The sequence below is a fragment of the Denticeps clupeoides genome, chromosome 5 (genome assembly GCF_900700375.1).
Source record: "Denticeps clupeoides chromosome 5, fDenClu1.1, whole genome shotgun sequence".
NCBI lineage: Eukaryota > Metazoa > Chordata > Actinopteri > Clupeiformes > Denticipitidae > Denticeps > Denticeps clupeoides.
The window spans coordinates 20,482,940-20,499,799 of record NC_041711.1 but is presented as its reverse complement, the minus strand read 5'-3'; the positions used below and the strand labels follow the sequence as shown (position 1 = coordinate 20,499,799).

The window sequence follows — 16,860 nt, the reverse complement described above, 5'->3', positions numbered from 1 at the left end:
CTGGGCCTCTTGTATAATTATAAGTCGGGTTCTTATGAGTCTTTTTGTTGTTGAGCTCTACCTGCACACATCACTTCCTTTTATTTTCACCCCACGTTGTCCGTAAAAGGAGTGAAAAGAAGCGAGCTCACTGATCGCAGTCAGTAACGTTGACACAATGTTAAATCTCGATGAGATTTTAGTGCATTTCACTTTACATTTTATTTATTGACGTACTGATCAAAGCAGAGAATTGTTATAGAGGTTAAGAGAATTGGCCTGGAGGTTAAGAAAGTGGCCCCGTAGTCAGAAGGTTGCCGGTTCGAAGGTTGCCGGTTCAAATCATGTCACCATGTGCTGTGTTGCAGTGTTTCACAATGACAATCACTTCACTTTCTTTCTTTCTTACATATAGAACCAAATTGACAAAGACAGTATATTTACATTTACAGCGTTTATCAGAAGCCCTTATCCCGAGCGACTTACAATCAGTAGTTGTCTTGCTCAGGGACACAATGGTAGTAAGTGGGATTTGAACCTGGGTCTAATACCCCATAGTAGAATTCTATACTAAAACATACTATTTATTTTCATCCAATGCAGCATAAACTGAAAATGAATTGCAGCCTACACATAAGAAAAGATAAATATTTACATACAGTATATGTACATCACTACAACATTTACACATATCTACTTTATTGACAAAATCCTGTAGTTATAAATGCCTTCCTGTCTACAGTGGGTCTGGACACACGTCCAGAGGGACAGTACTCGGTCGAAATGTCTTTAGCCAGGCTGGGTTAATATTTACCCTGATGAGTGGGGTGCTGGACCCTCTTCAGAGGCCGGGCCCGCAGGCAGTAGTCTCTCATGTTTGTGTAGTCGTGGTCATGGAAATGTTTCTTTTTTAATTTCTTCTGTACCTAAAAGAGAGAATTATTTTACTCTGTGCGATTGCTGCTATTTTTATACTTTTAATATTTTAATATAATGTTTGTAATATTTGTTATATGTATGTATATGACTTCTTACATCTAGAGATCATGATCTAGAGTATTAATAAACTTCTACCTTCTTACCTCCTTCTATTTAGATCTTTACAATATACAGGAACTGTTTAGTAACCATTGAGCTCTATCCAACACCCCTAGAGATCATGCTTATTTTAGAGGTATATTTCAGTCACACTTCTCACTGCCCCATCACCTCATCACAGTATACACCACAAATGGACTCGGATCCTCTTGGTTTCCTAATATGTTTGATGCTTCTGTTGCTAATCTCATTTTACACTATGCAGGTTTTAAATGTTTTTTTCCGTGTTTTAGATTTTGTGAGTGTGAATTGTGAATCAAAGTTGTGACAGCTTCTAAATAGGTGGAAAATCTTTCTGAAATGTGAAACGTACCCTATTTTCCGTTGCCCTGCATTTTCTAATTCTTTCATCTCTTTTTCTGTCTCAGCAGTGGAATAATGCTTGAGCTACTCACAAAGAGCCAGATTGCAATGATTGTGATGGCCGCACTGTAGAAGCCCGCCAAGGAGCACCCAATCAGCCACCAGAAGCAGGTTGTGGGCTTCTCTGGGTCACTTAATACATCTGGGCACTTCTGCACTGTGAAGCAGAGAGAGGAACTTCAATACATTTTAAGTGCATTCAGGCCCTTCATTTGAAAATTTTCGATCAGTTCCGTTTTCATGCCTGAAATGAAGTGCTACGTACCATCATCCACAAGCACCATAGTGTGCTGCTGGATGCAGGTGTACGGTGGGGGGAAGATGAATCTGGCCTCGCAGTAGTAGATGCCCGATGAGTTGACCGACAGGCTGAATCTGGCGCTGCCATTGGCCGGGTTCACGTGGAAATAGATCCCACTGTTCACCAGGCTTGTGACCTCCGACCCTGCTGAACTGTTGAAGGCAAACGAGCCCATTGCTTCACTCCTGTTCTTGAACAGGTAAAAGGTTGTGGCCTCGTTGGACAGGCTGGGACAGAGCACGAACACACTCCGGTTGACGCTCACACTGACAAGCTTTGGCAGGGTGGCTGAAAAAGAACGGAAAGGTGAAGAGCTTTTTCGGCAACGATGAAGGGTAATTAACGGGGACGCCATCACTTGTGGCGGAGTGATCTGATCTCGGTACGATCTCCAGCAACACACGTTCAACTAACACAAAGGCCTTTTTCTCTATTGACTTAAAGGAAATGTGCCCAACGTGGCTCACTATCTCGGTAACACTCAAATGTTTTGTTCTTTCTTTTATTTAAATGTCACAAAATACATTAAAAATACCATTACACCTCCGCCCACGTCTCTGAGCAGTTTCCAAAACACTGCCGAGCTCTTTATTTTTCTTTGTGTGTCATACATTTGTTCTTGGTTCTGTGAAGCTAAGGAGAAACACCCTTTCTCAAGAGAAATCAGATGAGGAGGAGGAAACTCTGAATCACAGGGTTCCTCTAAACTCCAACACACAAAGGTCAAAATTAAAACCTTTCATTTGGCAGCTTAGTGAGGGCAAAGGGTTTTTATCGAAAAAAATGTCAACAAAATGCTATTCTCATGTGCACAGAAAATGGCATGTCTGTGCCTTACCGGATTACGGTTAATAAATCACAGAAACTCCTATTTCATAATAATTACATAGATCCACTTCAACATTGTTTGGAAGGACAGTGGAAATTCAGAAGCCACCACAAATCTCTTGATTTTCAATAAAAATGTTATATTACATATTAAATAAACATACATTTACGTTATCGTAGAAACTCACCTTTACAGAGCTTCTCACTAAACACAGAGACAGTGTTGCACAAGCCCAGCAGCACCATGAGAGTGCAACCATGCTGGAGTGACATCTCTGCTGCTACGATCGTGAACAGTCGGTTTTCTGCACAGGATGAAGGAAACCCTGCCACGCAAACTAAAACTGCACTGTTCACCAAAACAATAAAATGATAAAAAAAAGACCCTTGTCCAGGCCAGGTGTCTGTCACCCACATTACAGGAAGAAGTCGGTGAGTCCAGGATCGCACCTCACGGAGGTCGCACGTCCTTCTGTGAAGTAAAAGCGAATGCAAGCAGCACGTCTACTCCGGCCCTCTCAAACAGCAGCGCAAACCTCCTACTCATAGGAGCGGATGCGGCAAAGCAGCTCCATGTGCCAAACAGGAAGTTTCCTTTCTGTTCTTCAAATCATGATCGAGCTGAGAAGATATATATATATATATAACTAAAAAAATGTATTATATATATTTAAATATATATATATAAAATAAAAAAATTTATTGAGACAGTACAGGAAAGCTTTATATATATATATATAATCTTTTATTTTTATATTATTAATAGCATTCCTGTACTGTTCAGAATAAGCAAGGCCTCATTGTTTGCTGTTTTTTTCCCATTAAATGTGTGCACATGACCTTTGTGGTAGGCCTCTTTCACTAAGCTTCATAACTCTACAAAGCATGCTCTGCATAATTGTTATCAAATAAAATGCCCACGTTTAGGCCTTGTTTTGAAAGAACTCAAGTAATGAACCAGGCCAGCAGATCCCAGATGCGCTCAGCACATGAATACAGCGCATGGTGGGGTAATTATAGCTGTGGCTCTTAGACCCTTAACACCCACTCAAAGATCTTCTTTTCATTCCTAACCACAGACACGTAAAAAGGCACTTTCTCCTTCTCACAGCTATTAACCCACATCACAAGTACACAACGGAGCTGGTTCACCCAAAGCAGACCAAGCTAATGGCAAAATGTGGTAATACAGGTGCACATAATACATGTGAGCTTCGAAACAAGTCACAAAAAACAATGCAGAATAACTTTATTCATCTTCAGTGTCACTTTTTAAAATATACAGTACTTGTGGCACAACTTTATAATTAGAGAAAATAATTATATTAAGGTCCTGTAAAACTATACATTATATACACATTTTCGACAAAGCAAAAATATCTGCAATTAACCTTGCAGAAATAAGCCATGTAAAATTAAAGTGTAACAGTCCGGCATAGGAAAAAAAAAAACATTTTAATAAGCTTAACCCTGGTTCAGAATTTAGTGTGATGTAACTACAATACCAATTTGCTATAAGCAATTGTGAAATACTCTTGCTCACAGCATGAACGTCAAGAAGAAATGTTTTTTTTTTTTTTATGTTTATAAAAAGAATTTAATACAATTTTTTTTTTTTTCTGGGAAAAAAACTTTTATCAGGGCACTCAGTTCTTGAAGGCTCCACAGCGTCCAGCCCTGCAGATGAACTCCTTCAGCATGTTGCCATCAATCTGCCAAAAGGCAGCTGTCTTGGTCACTTCGGTCAGGTGGTTCACACAGAACTTAAAGCAAAACTCCTCCAGGTCCTGCCAAAACAACAGACAATGAGCTTTAAAAATTTATTTCTGATATATCAATAATACACAGTAGCTAACAAAAGTGAGTAAAACCTTCATGTTTTTGTAAATATTTTAACACAACACTAAAGATATGACACTTTGATTCAGTGCAAAGTAGTCCGTATACAGCTTGTGTAACAGTGTACATTTTTGGCCAGTGGTGGCCTAGCGGGTAAAGAAGCTGACTCGTAATCAGAAGGTTGCCAAATCCCGAGCCTCCAAGGTGCCACTGAGGTGCCACTGAGCAAAGCACCGACCCCACACACTGCTGCCCACTGCTCACCATGCGTGATGGTTAAAAGCAGAGGACACATTTCGTTGTGTCACCATGTGCTCTGCTGCACTGTATCACAATGATAATCGCTTCACTTTCACTAGTCTCATGTGATTGCATTGTACTGTGGTCTGTACAGTGATCTAACACAAAGATTTTTACTCACCTCAGCATCATATCTGACTGCTGCGGCCAATAGGAAGAAAGCGTTCTCCACCGTGATGCCACGTTTGATGATGTGTTGACAAAGCCTCTTCAAACGATTCTCACAGTAAGAGGTGGCCAGGTCCAGCAGTCCTTTGAGATGAATACACAGTGTCAACACTCATACAAAAACAACAGCTGACCACAGTCTGTAGGCCTGGCCCATATAAAGGCAACTTGTACAACAAAATGCCGGCGCATTAATAAGGGTTGGCGATGACGTGCATGCGCTTTACAAAAACTGCATGTGCTCACCAATGGCATCTTCTGGGGGCAGGTCCACATTATCGGTGTAAAGGTACTCCAGAAAAGAGCGATACACGGGATACGAGAACTGGTCAATTTCAATAACATCCTTCATGTCTTCATTCCAGTGTGACTGAAACATAGATCTGAAATGCTCACACCTGTACCAAAAAAAAAGAAAAAAAAAAAGTCAGAACTCAACATTGGCTATTTCCTATATACACTCAGAAAGTTTGTTACAGGAAGAATATTTTCCAGATGCACTGCATTTTGGTAAATTTATTTAAAAAAAAAAAAATTCAATGAAAAACATTTCTTGGAACATCAAGATAAGATTTAATTTGCCAAACATGTTGTTTTTGGCCTCAGTAATCACCTGATCTTCAAAACAGCTTTGTGCACATAAATGCATTTTCCATCCACCCTAAACTTCAGGTCTGACGTCTCAGGGCTGTCAAATTCCTTTTTCAGTGACTCCGCCACAGTCAGAAAGTCATCATGCTCTGAAGAGTTACAAAGAAAGAAAAAAAAAATCACCATATCCACAGCATGCAAATGACCAGTGATGAGAAAAACAGAAGATGACTGAATGCTCACTCATCAGTTTTCAGACATTTTCATGTACCGTAAGTGCTTCTCTTTAGGCTTTCCTGTGATGACTCATATGCATGATGATATTGTACAGATTGCAGATATTCAGAGTAAGCATTCTGATGGAAACCAGAGTTTCAACACTATTGGCCATAAAAGGTTTTGGCACTTCATTTGCAGGTTTCACTTTAACTGGTTGGGCTGAAGCCGCCCCAAAAACCTACGCAGAACATTCAACTACTCACTTTCATAAGATGTCATGGGCATAAAAATTTCTCTGTGTAATAAGGTCAATCCTTAATGGGAACTAAAACAAAACAAATCCTGTAGAACTTAACGTAATAAAAAATTCAGGATTAAAAACATGAATTAATGTCTACAATACAACTTAAATATGATCTCGGTGCACACAAAGCCACAACTCACCCATGGACAGCAGTCGCCACATGACAGAAGGTGTGGCAAAGCAAGCAAAGACATCATCAGTGCAGGTAAAGTGTGTGAGGTGGGGCAAGATGATGACCTGCCCCCTGCATTGACCCCACATGTACACCTGACTATTCTGGGTCTTAGCAGCAGACGTGTGTGTGGAGTGGCAGGCGGCGATCTCCACAATCCTACAAAACAACAAAGAGAGATTCAATGTCACTGTCTACAGGAGAATCGTCGCTGGTCAACACAAACCCTAAATCAATCACTAAAACATCAAAAATGACATTTGTTATATTAATATTTTCTGGTTTTACAGCCATTTTAACTCATCCATACAACTAGCAACAAGCCATACGATGTCAGCAACCACATATAATACTAATGCATGGAAACAGTGCAAAAACTCTATACTAAATCTATACTTTGCTAAATACTGCAAGCCGATGCAGTTTGTTTACTACTCTACACTGTTGTATGTCACAATTATCAGCCCTTATTTTCACAGTTTTTTAGTTCAGTTTATATTTAAATTGAGAGCCAAATAACCATTGCAGAGTTTTCTTTCTCAGGACCCCTCCTATTCAAGGTCACCCCATTCTCTTCCAAAACAGGAACCTACACACTACTGACAGGAAATGGCAGGGTTTACAACAATGCAGAGCAAGGACAGTTTTTTTGGGGTGTGCACCGAGACACATTCATTTTTATCTCTGCTTGCACAACTCAGTTTGCCCAAAATAATCAAGACACATGCAGCTTGACAAATTACAAATGAGCAAAATGCAGTTATAATTCCACAGTACGTACTTTACTTTTGTAGAGAAGCATAAGAACTGACCAGACTCCTGTGTCTCCTGTGAAACATTTGTGTGATCTACAGCACATGGGATGAGGAGGTGTCAAACACCGCATAATTCCTCAGGTTCATTGTTCTAAGAAAGGGGGCACGTGTGACTCTGGTGCAGGGTGTAGGATTTTTAGCACAGAACAAGAGCAACGCAGAATATATAAAGTGCCATGAATAAACCGGCAGAGGCGGAGAGAGAGTGAGATAAAGAGACAAACGTAAGTCTCCCACTTGGTTTCATTATGACTACTGTGGGAAACGAGGAAAGGCCAGTGTGAATCTGGGATTAATGTGTTTTAATATGAAAAGAACAAACCAACACAAATATGCAAATATTAATTTACATACATAACAAAGCCGATTACATAGTAGTAGTAATTAAGGGTGTTGAAATTAGTTGTATAATCAATCCATCACAATGCAGACGTGGAGGATTCTGCATCAATTAAGTGCAGAACATAATTGATTATGTCATAATTGGTGATTTTCTGGCGACGGTATAAAAATTCTTCTTAAAAAGTGGTAATAAATGTTGTTCTTTCTGACCCTTCGAACACACATACACCAAGCTGGAATGGAGGAAAAGCTGATCTTAACAATCTCTGAGTGTCCAGCGATCTACAACACAACATTACCGGGATTTTAGAAAACCACGCATTTGTGCTGAGCCCCGCAGAAAGCGGCTTTAGACTTTCTCCAATGAGCAGAAAACCAGTTTGTATTCAGTCCACGCTCACCTGACGCCATGGACAACTAAACCAGCCATTTTTCTGTCGTTTGTGGCATCAGGTTGTAACGGGTTTGGGTCTGTGTGTAGTGGAGGAAACTCTGGTGAAGCAAGGAGGAGAAAGGAGGAAAAGAAAGAGAATCTCACCCCAGTGGGTTTTCCGTCACAATCTCTGCATCAGGACCACAGCAGACAACTACCTCTGCAAACATCATTGTGACGTACTACCATTATTTATAACTGTTACCAGGTGAACGGCGACATTGTCATCATGTGGCAATGTAGAAAATGTATAGGATGAACCACGATGCATCGATAATCGAATTGAATCGAATCAGAAGGCCAATGAAGGTTCACACCTCTAGTAATAATAGAGCGTATAGAGTAGTCACTATCAACAGTATAAATATAAACTGTAATTGTCCATAAAAAAAATTAGTCCAATTTGCTGCTACTGATATACTTTGGCCCTCCCTGAGAGCCAGGCACAGTCAGATTGCGAACCACTGGTTAAGAGCATGGGCCACTTATCGCTTTTTGTGGTTCTCAAACCTGAGGGTTAAAGAAAGCTCCTCTTATTCAACATCCCCTGCTATTGTAAGCACATTATTACTTGCTCTACCGTACTCTGATATTTGAGTAACTAAAAATGCTGCAGGCCCTGTTTTAGTTTAGTATTTGCATGTTAGACCATGGTTAATTTATACTCATGTTTTACTTTCTGGTATACAGATTGACCATGTCATAGGTCCAGGAGGAATTGTTCTTCCTCTACTGCTAAACTACCAGCAACTAAGCAATTCAATGAAGAATAATGCTTGCTTCCTTTTTGCACCAGTGTGTGCTTTCCCAATGCAGTATGAATGGAGATCAGTTCTGAGTTAAACTGCTTGTGTGTATTGAGATTGTTATCGCTTTAAAACACTTGTGGTCATTTTACCATCTCTCACCTCTCCTTTTCAGCCATGATGTGAATGGGGCTCAGCTGGTTGATCTTATTACCGGTACCCAGCTGCCCATAGGTATTGGCACCCCAGGCATACAGCAAGCCTTCATCTGTTAGTGCAAGTGAGTGAGCATAGCCAGAGGCAATCTACAACATAAATGCAACACACTGTAATCTTCACACACCAGTATCGAAAGAGGTATTTGATTAATTTGTTAATGGAATAATTAAAGTCATTTTGAAAACAGAATGTGTTTTCAAAGTAATCATAAAATCACCTTATTATTGTGTATGGATGGAGTGTATCTCTGATAAAAAGTCAGATTAAGAGGAACTAAGTGGGCAAAAAAAATGCAAACATGCAGGATAATGACCTGCAGGTGCTCTTCCCTGTGCATTGCAAAGTGTTATACTGAATTAGAGGTTATTTTTGCATTGCAGCCAGGCATTTAAACAGCCTCAGGGCAGTCTGCATCTATACTGATGAAGTAAAAAAAAAAAAACTCTGATGAGATGGAGTTAAGATGACAACATTATAATTTTCATCAAGTGAACAAAAAAAAAATACATTGGTAAAAAAAATTAAATAGGTTATCATTTTTAATTATAATTTTTTAAATAGTCAATGCAGACTGTAATGATTTGATCTTCAATAGCAAAACAAATCCAAGACATTAAGTGCTTAAGTATTTGCACCTGTTGCAGCGTGTACACTACCTTCCATGTACACTCTATGTTTGCTATGTTCTCACCTGCAGTACACAGAGACCGTGCAGAGCAGCCACACGGCATGGCGTTAGCTGGTTACCGTTGTTTCCCAGGCCCAGCTGCCCATTCCCATTGTAGCCCCATCCATACACCTGAAGCACAAAATTCAACAGTCATCAGTCAAGTTCACCCGACTCACTGTCCACAGCATTAATTGCACATAATCACCACATCAGGATTTTATCATTTTCTTCTTCCAGAAGGAAAGGTTTCAGAGGAACTACACATACAATCTGAAATATACACATCGTGAAGAGCCTCTAACCTCGCCATTGTGTACAACAGCCATAGATGAGGTCTGCCCGCAGGTTATGTGCACCACTGCCTTGTCCAAAAGACAGTTAGAGACTTTTCGCGGGGTCGACTGGTTTGCTGTGGACCCCGATCCAACCTGGCCACAGTTGTTGTAACCCCAAGCGTACACCTAACATAAACATACAATGATTTAATAAGCAAGCAGCCACAACTTCATAAAAAAAGATAATCTAAAAGTATGTTCTACAGAATTAAGGCATTCTTAGCATGAAACAGTTGCTATTATTTTTTCATGCATACCATTTATGATAACTACGTTTTCATTGTTGCATCCTTTAGGGCAAGGTTAAACCTCTGCATGTAAATGAAAACAAAAAATGGTACTATTTGCCAAATTCCTGAAAGTATGAAATGGGTCACTTATGTATTGACACAATGCAAATGTTGCACAACAGAGCTCTGAGAACAATTCTCCAAGGATTAGACAACTGGTCACATGCCTCTTACTGCTGGGAGACACGATTAGGTACTGAGGCCGAAGGGTTTAAATCCATGGCAAGCCACTTAATATGCACGTAACCTATTTTTATGACCACGACTCAACTGTTGGTTGCAAACACTTCATGATTTTTGACTAAGAATCATCAGTTACATAACATAACATTCACAAATAGTACAAGTAGTAAAAAACAGTTTACATTGCAATTAACAAATGTAACATTTGTTCTAAAACCAGGAAACATACAGAACACAAGAAACCAAATGGGCACCTGCAAGGGCCCTGAAGTAAAAAAAAAAAAAAAAAAAAACATCCCGACAGAAGTTGGCCCATCCACAGTTGGGCCAGCACGAGTAATAAAATCAGTTATCAGTTCTTGCAACATGAGAAGGGGGAAAACATCCAAATGAGCTGAGAAGAACTACAACAGCTAACTTCAACTTACTGGTGCGGTCAGCACCTGGGTCTCTACAGCTGCACTCTAAACTAATCCAAGGGGACCGAGGAGCGGTAAAGCCTCAGCAACCCGATAAAAATAACCTGAACCTTGCGAAGTTCACCCTGGTGCCTTCACAAGCAAAAAGCAACAAGAGAAAATGCAGTCATGTCCTCAAAAGACATGGAAGGCCTGACAGTGTTTGCCTGTAGAGGTGGTGCAACATTTTTTTCTTGAAAAATAAATAAATAAATAAAATCAAGATGCAAGAGCTATCATGATTATGTTTGTCCATCCCTTACACCAAAACCATACTAAAGCCATAGCTAACCCAACACAGGAAAAGTAACCTTTTCCAAGATGTGCCTAACCTCGCCCTCAGTCGTCAGCGCCATGGAATGATGGGATCCGCAGGCCACTTCAGTTATCCTCTTGTTTTGCAGGTTTGTTGAGACGAGTACAGGTGACACACCCTGATTGGTCGACCCATTGCCAAGCTGACTGTATCCATTGTGCCCCCAGGAGTACAGCTCCCCGTCTGTAAGGGAAAAAAACCCGATACATAATCAATCAAGATCTCTGAGCCTAACTAAAACTAGAATAGCGGTAATGAACTGGAGACATCCCTACCCTCTGTAGCCAGTAGTACGTGTGGGCCACTTCCATAACTCAAGCTGACCACCTTCTTCCCACTCAGGCAGTCCAGTTTCTTGGGGACAATGGTGCTTTGACTGTCTCCAGTGCCTAAGCAATTGCTACAGTTCAGTCCAATTACATACACCTGGAGAGAAGATGAAGTAATGAAGTCAGACATGAAATGGTCACATCAAGTACATTAAAATTCCACTCACCTCATCATCATGGGTGATGTAAATTGCCTCATTGGCCGAGGTCCCAAATACACAGGCCTGTCTGATAGAGGCAATTTCGTGCACTCCCAGCAGGGTGAAAAGGGGCCATTTACTGACGTCTACCATGGCGGGGCTTTTGACACTTCGGGACGCAGGACGAGGGCAGGGAGTGCGGTTCAGGGCTGAGGTTGAAGCTGGGGCCGGGGCCGGGGCCAAGGCAGGAATAGTACTGCTGCTACTGCTGCTGCTGCTGCTGACGCTGTTGCTTCTGCTGCTACCACCAGTGCTACATACACAGGAGATAAAATCGGCAGAAACAGACTTATGATATGACAGTGCTATTAAAGTGGCATGCATGCATGCATGAGGAATGTAGTAATGCTAATCACTGCACAGAAACCTGTCAAAAGACTCTTAAACCAGACAGCGACTGACGGACATGCGCTGTCACTCCCTCAGTGCAGAGCGCCGCCAGGTCCTACAGCCACAGTTACATGTCCTGCTGCTGCTATCGAGCTCCTAAAATGTAATAACTTACAATGTTTCTGGGTAAGGCTGTGGGCTAAATAATAAAAAAAAATCCATGAGGGAATCAAGAATCAGAAATACGGCATGAAAAATAATTCAAGGCAGTTGTGGGTTGGCAATACTTGTACACAGTGGTGGGACCAAAACTACCTTTATTGAACGTGGTGAGGGCATTACATGAACCCGTGCACATTTGGGACTTGAGAAGTCATTCGCACTGAAAGCATCTGCTGACCGTGTTCACCAGAAGGTTCCCATAACGTCCCTGGCTGCGGTCCCCTGCTGTAAGCATGGCTTGTGTACAGGGCGGGACATTTTAACAGGTCGGGGGCAAGAGGGGGCCGGACAGCCAGCTAAATCGCAATGCCACCGGAGGCCTAGACGAAATAGAAAGCCGCATGTCGCTCGGGGAAGGTGCTACCTCTGTCACAGGGGAATGGCCGTTTTAAAAAGGAGGGGTTTAAAAATAAATTTAAAAAAAACATTCACTGCGGCCCGGCGACAATAAACGGGCAGCTGACAACCGACTGTTGTCTGCAACACCGCTGACTGAAGTGGAAAGTGTGCGCATTTTTAATACGGAGACACTGGAGTTTCAGACGTCTGGGGGGGGGGACACGCAAAATCAGCAAAAGCCGATTTTGTGTGTCTAACGGTAGCGTTAGCCTGCTAGCCATCCAGCTAAAAGCAGCCCAACGCGTGAAATGTAGCAATTACTGACCTACAGCACGGCTCCATCACGACACCGGCAGGACTGACAGAAGGGGACAAAGGGGAGAAGAGCTTAAAACAAAATGTTTTATTATGTGAACAACTTTACAAAAAACGACAGGAAAACGTACCCAGGGTACCTGAGACAGCGCGTAAACGCTCCGCTTCAGCGCCGCCTTCTGCTCCTAAACGCCCTCACGCGCTCCGGTCGGCAGACGGCGTAGGAACGTGCTGACGCCATGACGTCGCCGACGCAGCGTGCTCCGAAGTGCACAGACAGAGAATTAGGCGACGTCCTGTCGCTCCTGCACACTTGGACTGATATTGTTGAAAGTGTAGGATCAACCTGAATTTGATGCTGAAAATGTTTTGCATAAAAACAGGCAAATTATGGAACGAGATGAAAGGTGATCAAAAACCTATAATGTTCAGATGTACTTTTTTTTTTTTTTTTTTATGGCATCCACCTCGGTTTCAGAGACAGCTTAAAGGAAGTCCCACTATTTCCCAGGACTGTCCGAACTTGGAGGCTTAAACGGTTAGTGCTTTGGTGTAAACACATTTTTTTCAGCATTGTATCCAGTGCATCTATGTTATGCAGCATAATGACTAACTAAAAATACCAATGGATATTTACAAAAAAGTTGCAAATGGGACATTTCATGTTGTAAAACCAGGTTGGCACACCTAGGTGAAAAATGTTGAAGGACTGGTTTAACTAAGCATTTAACAGCATGCGCTGCTTCCTACCACAGCTTTTCCTGCCTACCTCCTCCAGATCAGCCGAGTGGGAAATTGTCGCAGAACGTTGATGACTTAAAAACAGAGGATCCACACATTCATCATGGGGCAACGCCAATCCGGGAATGCCAAGTCACCACATGTGCTCCTGATGGGCTTGGATTCAGCCGGCAAGTCCACACTACTCTATCGTCTACAGCACGGAGTGATCGCAGGAACGTCACCGACCGTGGGCTTCAATGCTGGATCCGTGGCAGTGGACAAAAAAAACTCACTCACTGTCTGGGACATCGGTGGTCAGCAGCAATTGAGGGCTTATTGGAGCTTCTATTTGGATGGCTGTAAGGCATTGGTGTTTGTGGTAGATAGCAGTGACCAAAATCGTATGGGTGAGGCCAGTAAAGCACTGAAGAAAATCCTGACTGATGTAAGGATGATGGACATTCCTCTGATGGTACTGGCCAACAAAATGGACCTCCCAAACTCAATGACAATCCGAGAAGTATCAACCCAGCTGTGCCTTGAAAGATATACAGGCCACTCCTGGGAGATCCAGGCCTGTAGTGCATTGAGCGGTATGGGTCTCCAGGAAGCTTTTCTTTCTGTCGCCAAACTCATTAAGCACAGCTGAGTAAACACAAGTAAAGGCTGAAGGTGAGACTGAACTATCAATGCTTGGAAAGGACCACTACTCAAGTCAGAAGAATATACTAATAAATGCAGCTAGCTGAAAGCCAATAATGCAATTTAATTATATATACCTCTTGATTACAATGGCACTAAATGAATGCCCATTTATAACAATGAGAATGATTATTACTGTTCTGTGGTAGCACAATAAATTAAAACAAACTCTGCTTGTCCATTTGCTATCTGGGTAATACAGGGGAGTGAAGCAAATTGGAAGGAAACTATTGTGGTAGGAGACATGGTATCAGTGTCTCTGTTTCAACATATTCAGTTTACAGAATTACCATCTCTGCAACAACAAAAAGACAATGCACGGCTGATACAGGCTTGGGAAGATACTACAGAGAACATTATATATATATATATATATATATATATATATATATATAAAAAATAGGTATTCCACAAAAAAAAATGCACAAATATCTGAAGGGGACTTTATATATTCAGTAATTGCTATAATCCGTCCTTCACCATCCACAACCAATTAGTTGTAATTAGGGTTGTGGTTGCAGATCACATCCCAGTACAGGCCTGGGTCTATCACCCAGGGCAGGGCGCATTTCTATTATCAAATGATTTTAGGCTTTATCAGTCATTTTTTGTAGTCAATCCCTTCTTCAGATAAATTTACATACATTTAGATTGCAATATTGTCTTTCGTAACATTTTCTGCAATCTAGGTAACAAGATTCTGATGGAATAGATGTATTTGAAGGTACTAAGACTTTGTCTGTACTATTTCTTCTTTTGTGGGTTGTCTTTCTGAAACTGGTGACTTCTTCTAAGTGCCCCCCAGGATTGCCACAACAAAAGCCCAGGCACCACAACCCAGATCCCATTGAAGAACATGAGGTAGACCCAAAGGTACAGCCAGTTGCTTGTGTTGAGGGAGGGACTTCCAACCAGCCAGTCTGGACAGAATGTCATCCATCCTCCATACAGCTCACACACGCACAGAGTGATCTGGACAAAATGCCTAAAACAAACCAACAAATTGCTATATTATATGCATATATGGCCTTCAACAGGGATCAGATCAGCTTAACTAAGTGCAAAGTTCTTCAGTGGTTTCAAGAACGTGGTCCACACGTCGTTCCATATCGGAACTCTGATTGTACTACTGCGCATGCGTCTGGTTTACCTGTAGTGTTCATCTTTCACAATGGCATATGCCAGCAGCAAGGCCAGGAACCCGTCCAGAGTGACCGTGAGGAGCTCGATGGACACTATGGTTGGGTCCGAATGTAACCAACGTTCATCTGCCTTTCCATATTCTTTCCCTAAAAACAAACGAGCACGGTGCACAACTCAGTTGGCAATGATTCTTTTTTGTACGTACAAAACTACGAGTCGGACGTAATCGTTGACCCAAGTTGGCCACTAGGCGTCCCCCTAGTAACGTACATCGTACTCCTCTCTGTAAAAACTTAAATCATATTTGGATGTTTGCCTCTATGCAAAGAGACTAAAATGTACTTACACAGCTCGGCGACAGGGCTGTCAGAAGCTGCCACCGTTCCGACCAGCGACATGTACACAAAAGGTCCCTCCTGCAGTTTAAGCGGAGAAACGGTGACATGCGGAGGCGATAGGTGCGTGATTTTACGGAGCAACTTACCAACGTGACGTGGACGATGGCATCGTAAAACAGCCACACAATCACCCATCTGTCGACCGTAGAACACTTTTTGCCCCATATTTGTGCAAACAAGTATCCCGCGAGGAACTGCGCTCCGCAGGCGATAAGTGAGTAGACGGTGACTTCAGTGAACAGTGTAGGTGCGGATGAATCGGCCATTCCTTCCCTCCACTTTCCTCTATTCGAAACGCCACCGGGTCCGAATTTCAACGCCTTGGCGCGGTCTGCTGAACAGCTCCTCCCGACCACGCCCCCTACCCACGGTCTCGCCATATGATTGGCTGCTAAGCAAATCTCTCCACTATGGACCCACCCCCTTTAAAACGTGGGCAGTTCGCGGGGTCAAAAGTCTGGCGCCAAAGTAAGAGTAAAATGAAGGTACGAATGAATTGTTAACAGCAACCCAGGTCCGACATGAGGCCAGGAGGGGAAAGAAGAAAAAAAAAAAAAAACACACACAAGTATTCCTTCTTTACAGTTAACACTCAAGTTAGTATCTACAGTTTTCACTTCTTCATAAATTTTACTTGAATAATATCAGGTAACGATGATTTTCTTATGTTCTAGGGAGAAATATACAGTGGCCCACTCCGCAGTCACTTGGTTAGTCACTGCCAGTCTACTTTCTACCGGTAAGGGAAACGGTGTAAAAACACCCATCCACACACACACACACACACACACAAAGAGAGTGAGAGCGAGCACAGTTTTAGAACGTCACGCAGAGGAGAACGTTGAGAGCTGAAGGCTAACAGCAAGTTTATTTTGGTTAGGATCATTGATACACAGAGAGAACGACCTGAGGGAATAATGGCAAGAGATGACTGGTCACCAAGGAAAATGTGGGGTGTGGAGGGGGAAATGGCTTGGTCGTAGGGGTGCAGTTATGAGCAGATGGAGGGAAGGAAGAGGAGTCAAATACAAGTCAGCCAATAGAAGACAAGTAGAGAAGTACTCCGTAACACCAAAAGCTTAAATGGTCAAGAACCACTGCAAAGCCCCACACTCCAGCAGTATGGAGGCACCAGACCCCACTTTTGTTTTAAAAACACCTCCCGCTGCTAAGCATAATTCATAAAATGT

The 16,860-nt window shown here is 42.1% G+C and overlaps 4 protein-coding genes across 7 annotated transcripts; 1 reads left to right on the top strand and 3 right to left on the bottom strand.

The window, feature by feature from the left end:
* Nucleotides 1-5: 5 nt before the first annotated feature.
* Nucleotides 6-3,077, bottom strand: LOC114791227 (T-cell-specific surface glycoprotein CD28 homolog). Its single transcript, XM_028981876.1, has 4 exons — nucleotides 2,758-3,077; nucleotides 1,706-2,029; nucleotides 1,473-1,597; nucleotides 6-905 (listed from the first exon to the last, which is right to left on the bottom strand). The coding sequence occupies exons 1-4, from the start codon at nucleotides 2,984-2,986 to the stop codon at nucleotides 783-785; spliced, it is 801 nt and encodes a 266-aa protein (XP_028837709.1). The 5' UTR covers nucleotides 2,987-3,077; the 3' UTR covers nucleotides 6-782.
* A 1,056-nt stretch (nucleotides 3,078-4,133) lies between these two features.
* Nucleotides 4,134-13,237, bottom strand: rcbtb1 (regulator of chromosome condensation (RCC1) and BTB (POZ) domain containing protein 1). Of its 3 annotated transcripts, none has more exons than XM_028978837.1 (13): nucleotides 12,836-13,234; nucleotides 12,715-12,747; nucleotides 11,466-11,751; nucleotides 11,245-11,395; nucleotides 10,986-11,152; nucleotides 9,690-9,848; nucleotides 9,409-9,516; nucleotides 8,661-8,803; nucleotides 6,131-6,321; nucleotides 5,490-5,616; nucleotides 5,123-5,274; nucleotides 4,830-4,960; nucleotides 4,134-4,356 (listed from the first exon to the last, which is right to left on the bottom strand). In XM_028978837.1, the coding sequence occupies exons 2-13, from the start codon at nucleotides 12,729-12,731 to the stop codon at nucleotides 4,216-4,218; spliced, it is 1,773 nt and encodes a 590-aa protein (XP_028834670.1). In that variant the 5' UTR covers nucleotides 12,732-12,747; nucleotides 12,836-13,234; the 3' UTR covers nucleotides 4,134-4,215. The 3 variants fall into 3 exon arrangements, with proteins under 3 accessions (XP_028834670.1, XP_028834671.1, XP_028834672.1); XM_028978838.1 differs by having other exon boundaries at nucleotides 4,216-4,356; nucleotides 12,845-13,237; XM_028978839.1 differs by lacking the exon at nucleotides 12,715-12,747 and having other exon boundaries at nucleotides 4,216-4,356; nucleotides 12,836-13,237.
* arl11 (ADP-ribosylation factor-like 11) lies at nucleotides 13,028-16,576 on the top strand. 2 transcript variants are annotated; one of them, XM_028978844.1, is made up of 3 exons: nucleotides 13,028-13,242; nucleotides 13,460-14,099; nucleotides 16,345-16,576. In XM_028978844.1, exon 2 carries the CDS (start codon nucleotides 13,549-13,551, stop codon nucleotides 14,074-14,076), a length of 528 nt encoding a protein of 175 aa, XP_028834677.1. In that variant the 5' UTR covers nucleotides 13,028-13,242; nucleotides 13,460-13,548; the 3' UTR covers nucleotides 14,077-14,099; nucleotides 16,345-16,576. The 2 variants fall into 2 exon arrangements, with proteins under 2 accessions (XP_028834677.1, XP_028834676.1); XM_028978843.1 differs by lacking the exon at nucleotides 16,345-16,576 and having other exon boundaries at nucleotides 13,043-13,111; nucleotides 13,216-13,242; nucleotides 13,460-14,298.
* On the bottom strand, nucleotides 14,174-16,004 carry ebpl (EBP like). The gene is made up of 4 exons (XM_028978842.1): nucleotides 15,757-16,004; nucleotides 15,619-15,688; nucleotides 15,280-15,418; nucleotides 14,174-15,114 (listed from the first exon to the last, which is right to left on the bottom strand). Exons 1-4 carry the CDS (start codon nucleotides 15,934-15,936, stop codon nucleotides 14,874-14,876), a joined length of 630 nt encoding a protein of 209 aa, XP_028834675.1. The 5' UTR covers nucleotides 15,937-16,004; the 3' UTR covers nucleotides 14,174-14,873.
* Nucleotides 16,577-16,860: the final 284 nt, after the last annotated feature.

Excerpts from the sequence above, each read along its gene's own strand:
- LOC114791227 (XM_028981876.1), bottom strand. The coding sequence starts at position 2,986 with ATGTGGGTGACAGACACCTGGCCTGGACAAGGGTCTTTTTTTTATCAT. Across the intron at positions 1,598-1,705 it reads TATGGTGCTTGTGGATGATG|TGCAGAAGTGCCCAGATGTA; the intron begins GTACGTAGCACT and ends TCTGCTTCACAG. Across the intron at positions 906-1,472 it reads TCATTGCAATCTGGCTCTTT|GTACAGAAGAAATTAAAAAA; the intron begins GTGAGTAGCTCA and ends TCTCTCTTTTAG.
- rcbtb1 (XM_028978838.1), bottom strand. Across the intron at positions 11,153-11,244 it reads CGTACTACTGGCTACAGAGG|ACGGGGAGCTGTACTCCTGG; the intron begins GTAGGGATGTCT and ends TTTCCCTTACAG. Across the intron at positions 4,961-5,122 it reads GCCCCCAGAAGATGCCATTG|GACTGCTGGACCTGGCCACC; the intron begins GTGAGCACATGC and ends TTCATCTCAAAG.
- arl11 (XM_028978844.1), top strand. The coding sequence starts at position 13,549 with ATGGGGCAACGCCAATCCGGGAATGCCAAGTCACCACATGTGCTCCTG.
- ebpl (XM_028978842.1), bottom strand. The coding sequence starts at position 15,936 with ATGGCCGATTCATCCGCACCTACACTGTTCACTGAAGTCACCGTCTAC. Across the intron at positions 15,689-15,756 it reads CCATCGTCCACGTCACGTTG|GAGGGACCTTTTGTGTACAT; the intron begins GTAAGTTGCTCC and ends CTTAAACTGCAG. Across the intron at positions 15,115-15,279 it reads GTGAAAGATGAACACTACAG|GCATTTTGTCCAGATCACTC; the intron begins GTAAACCAGACG and ends GGTTTGTTTTAG.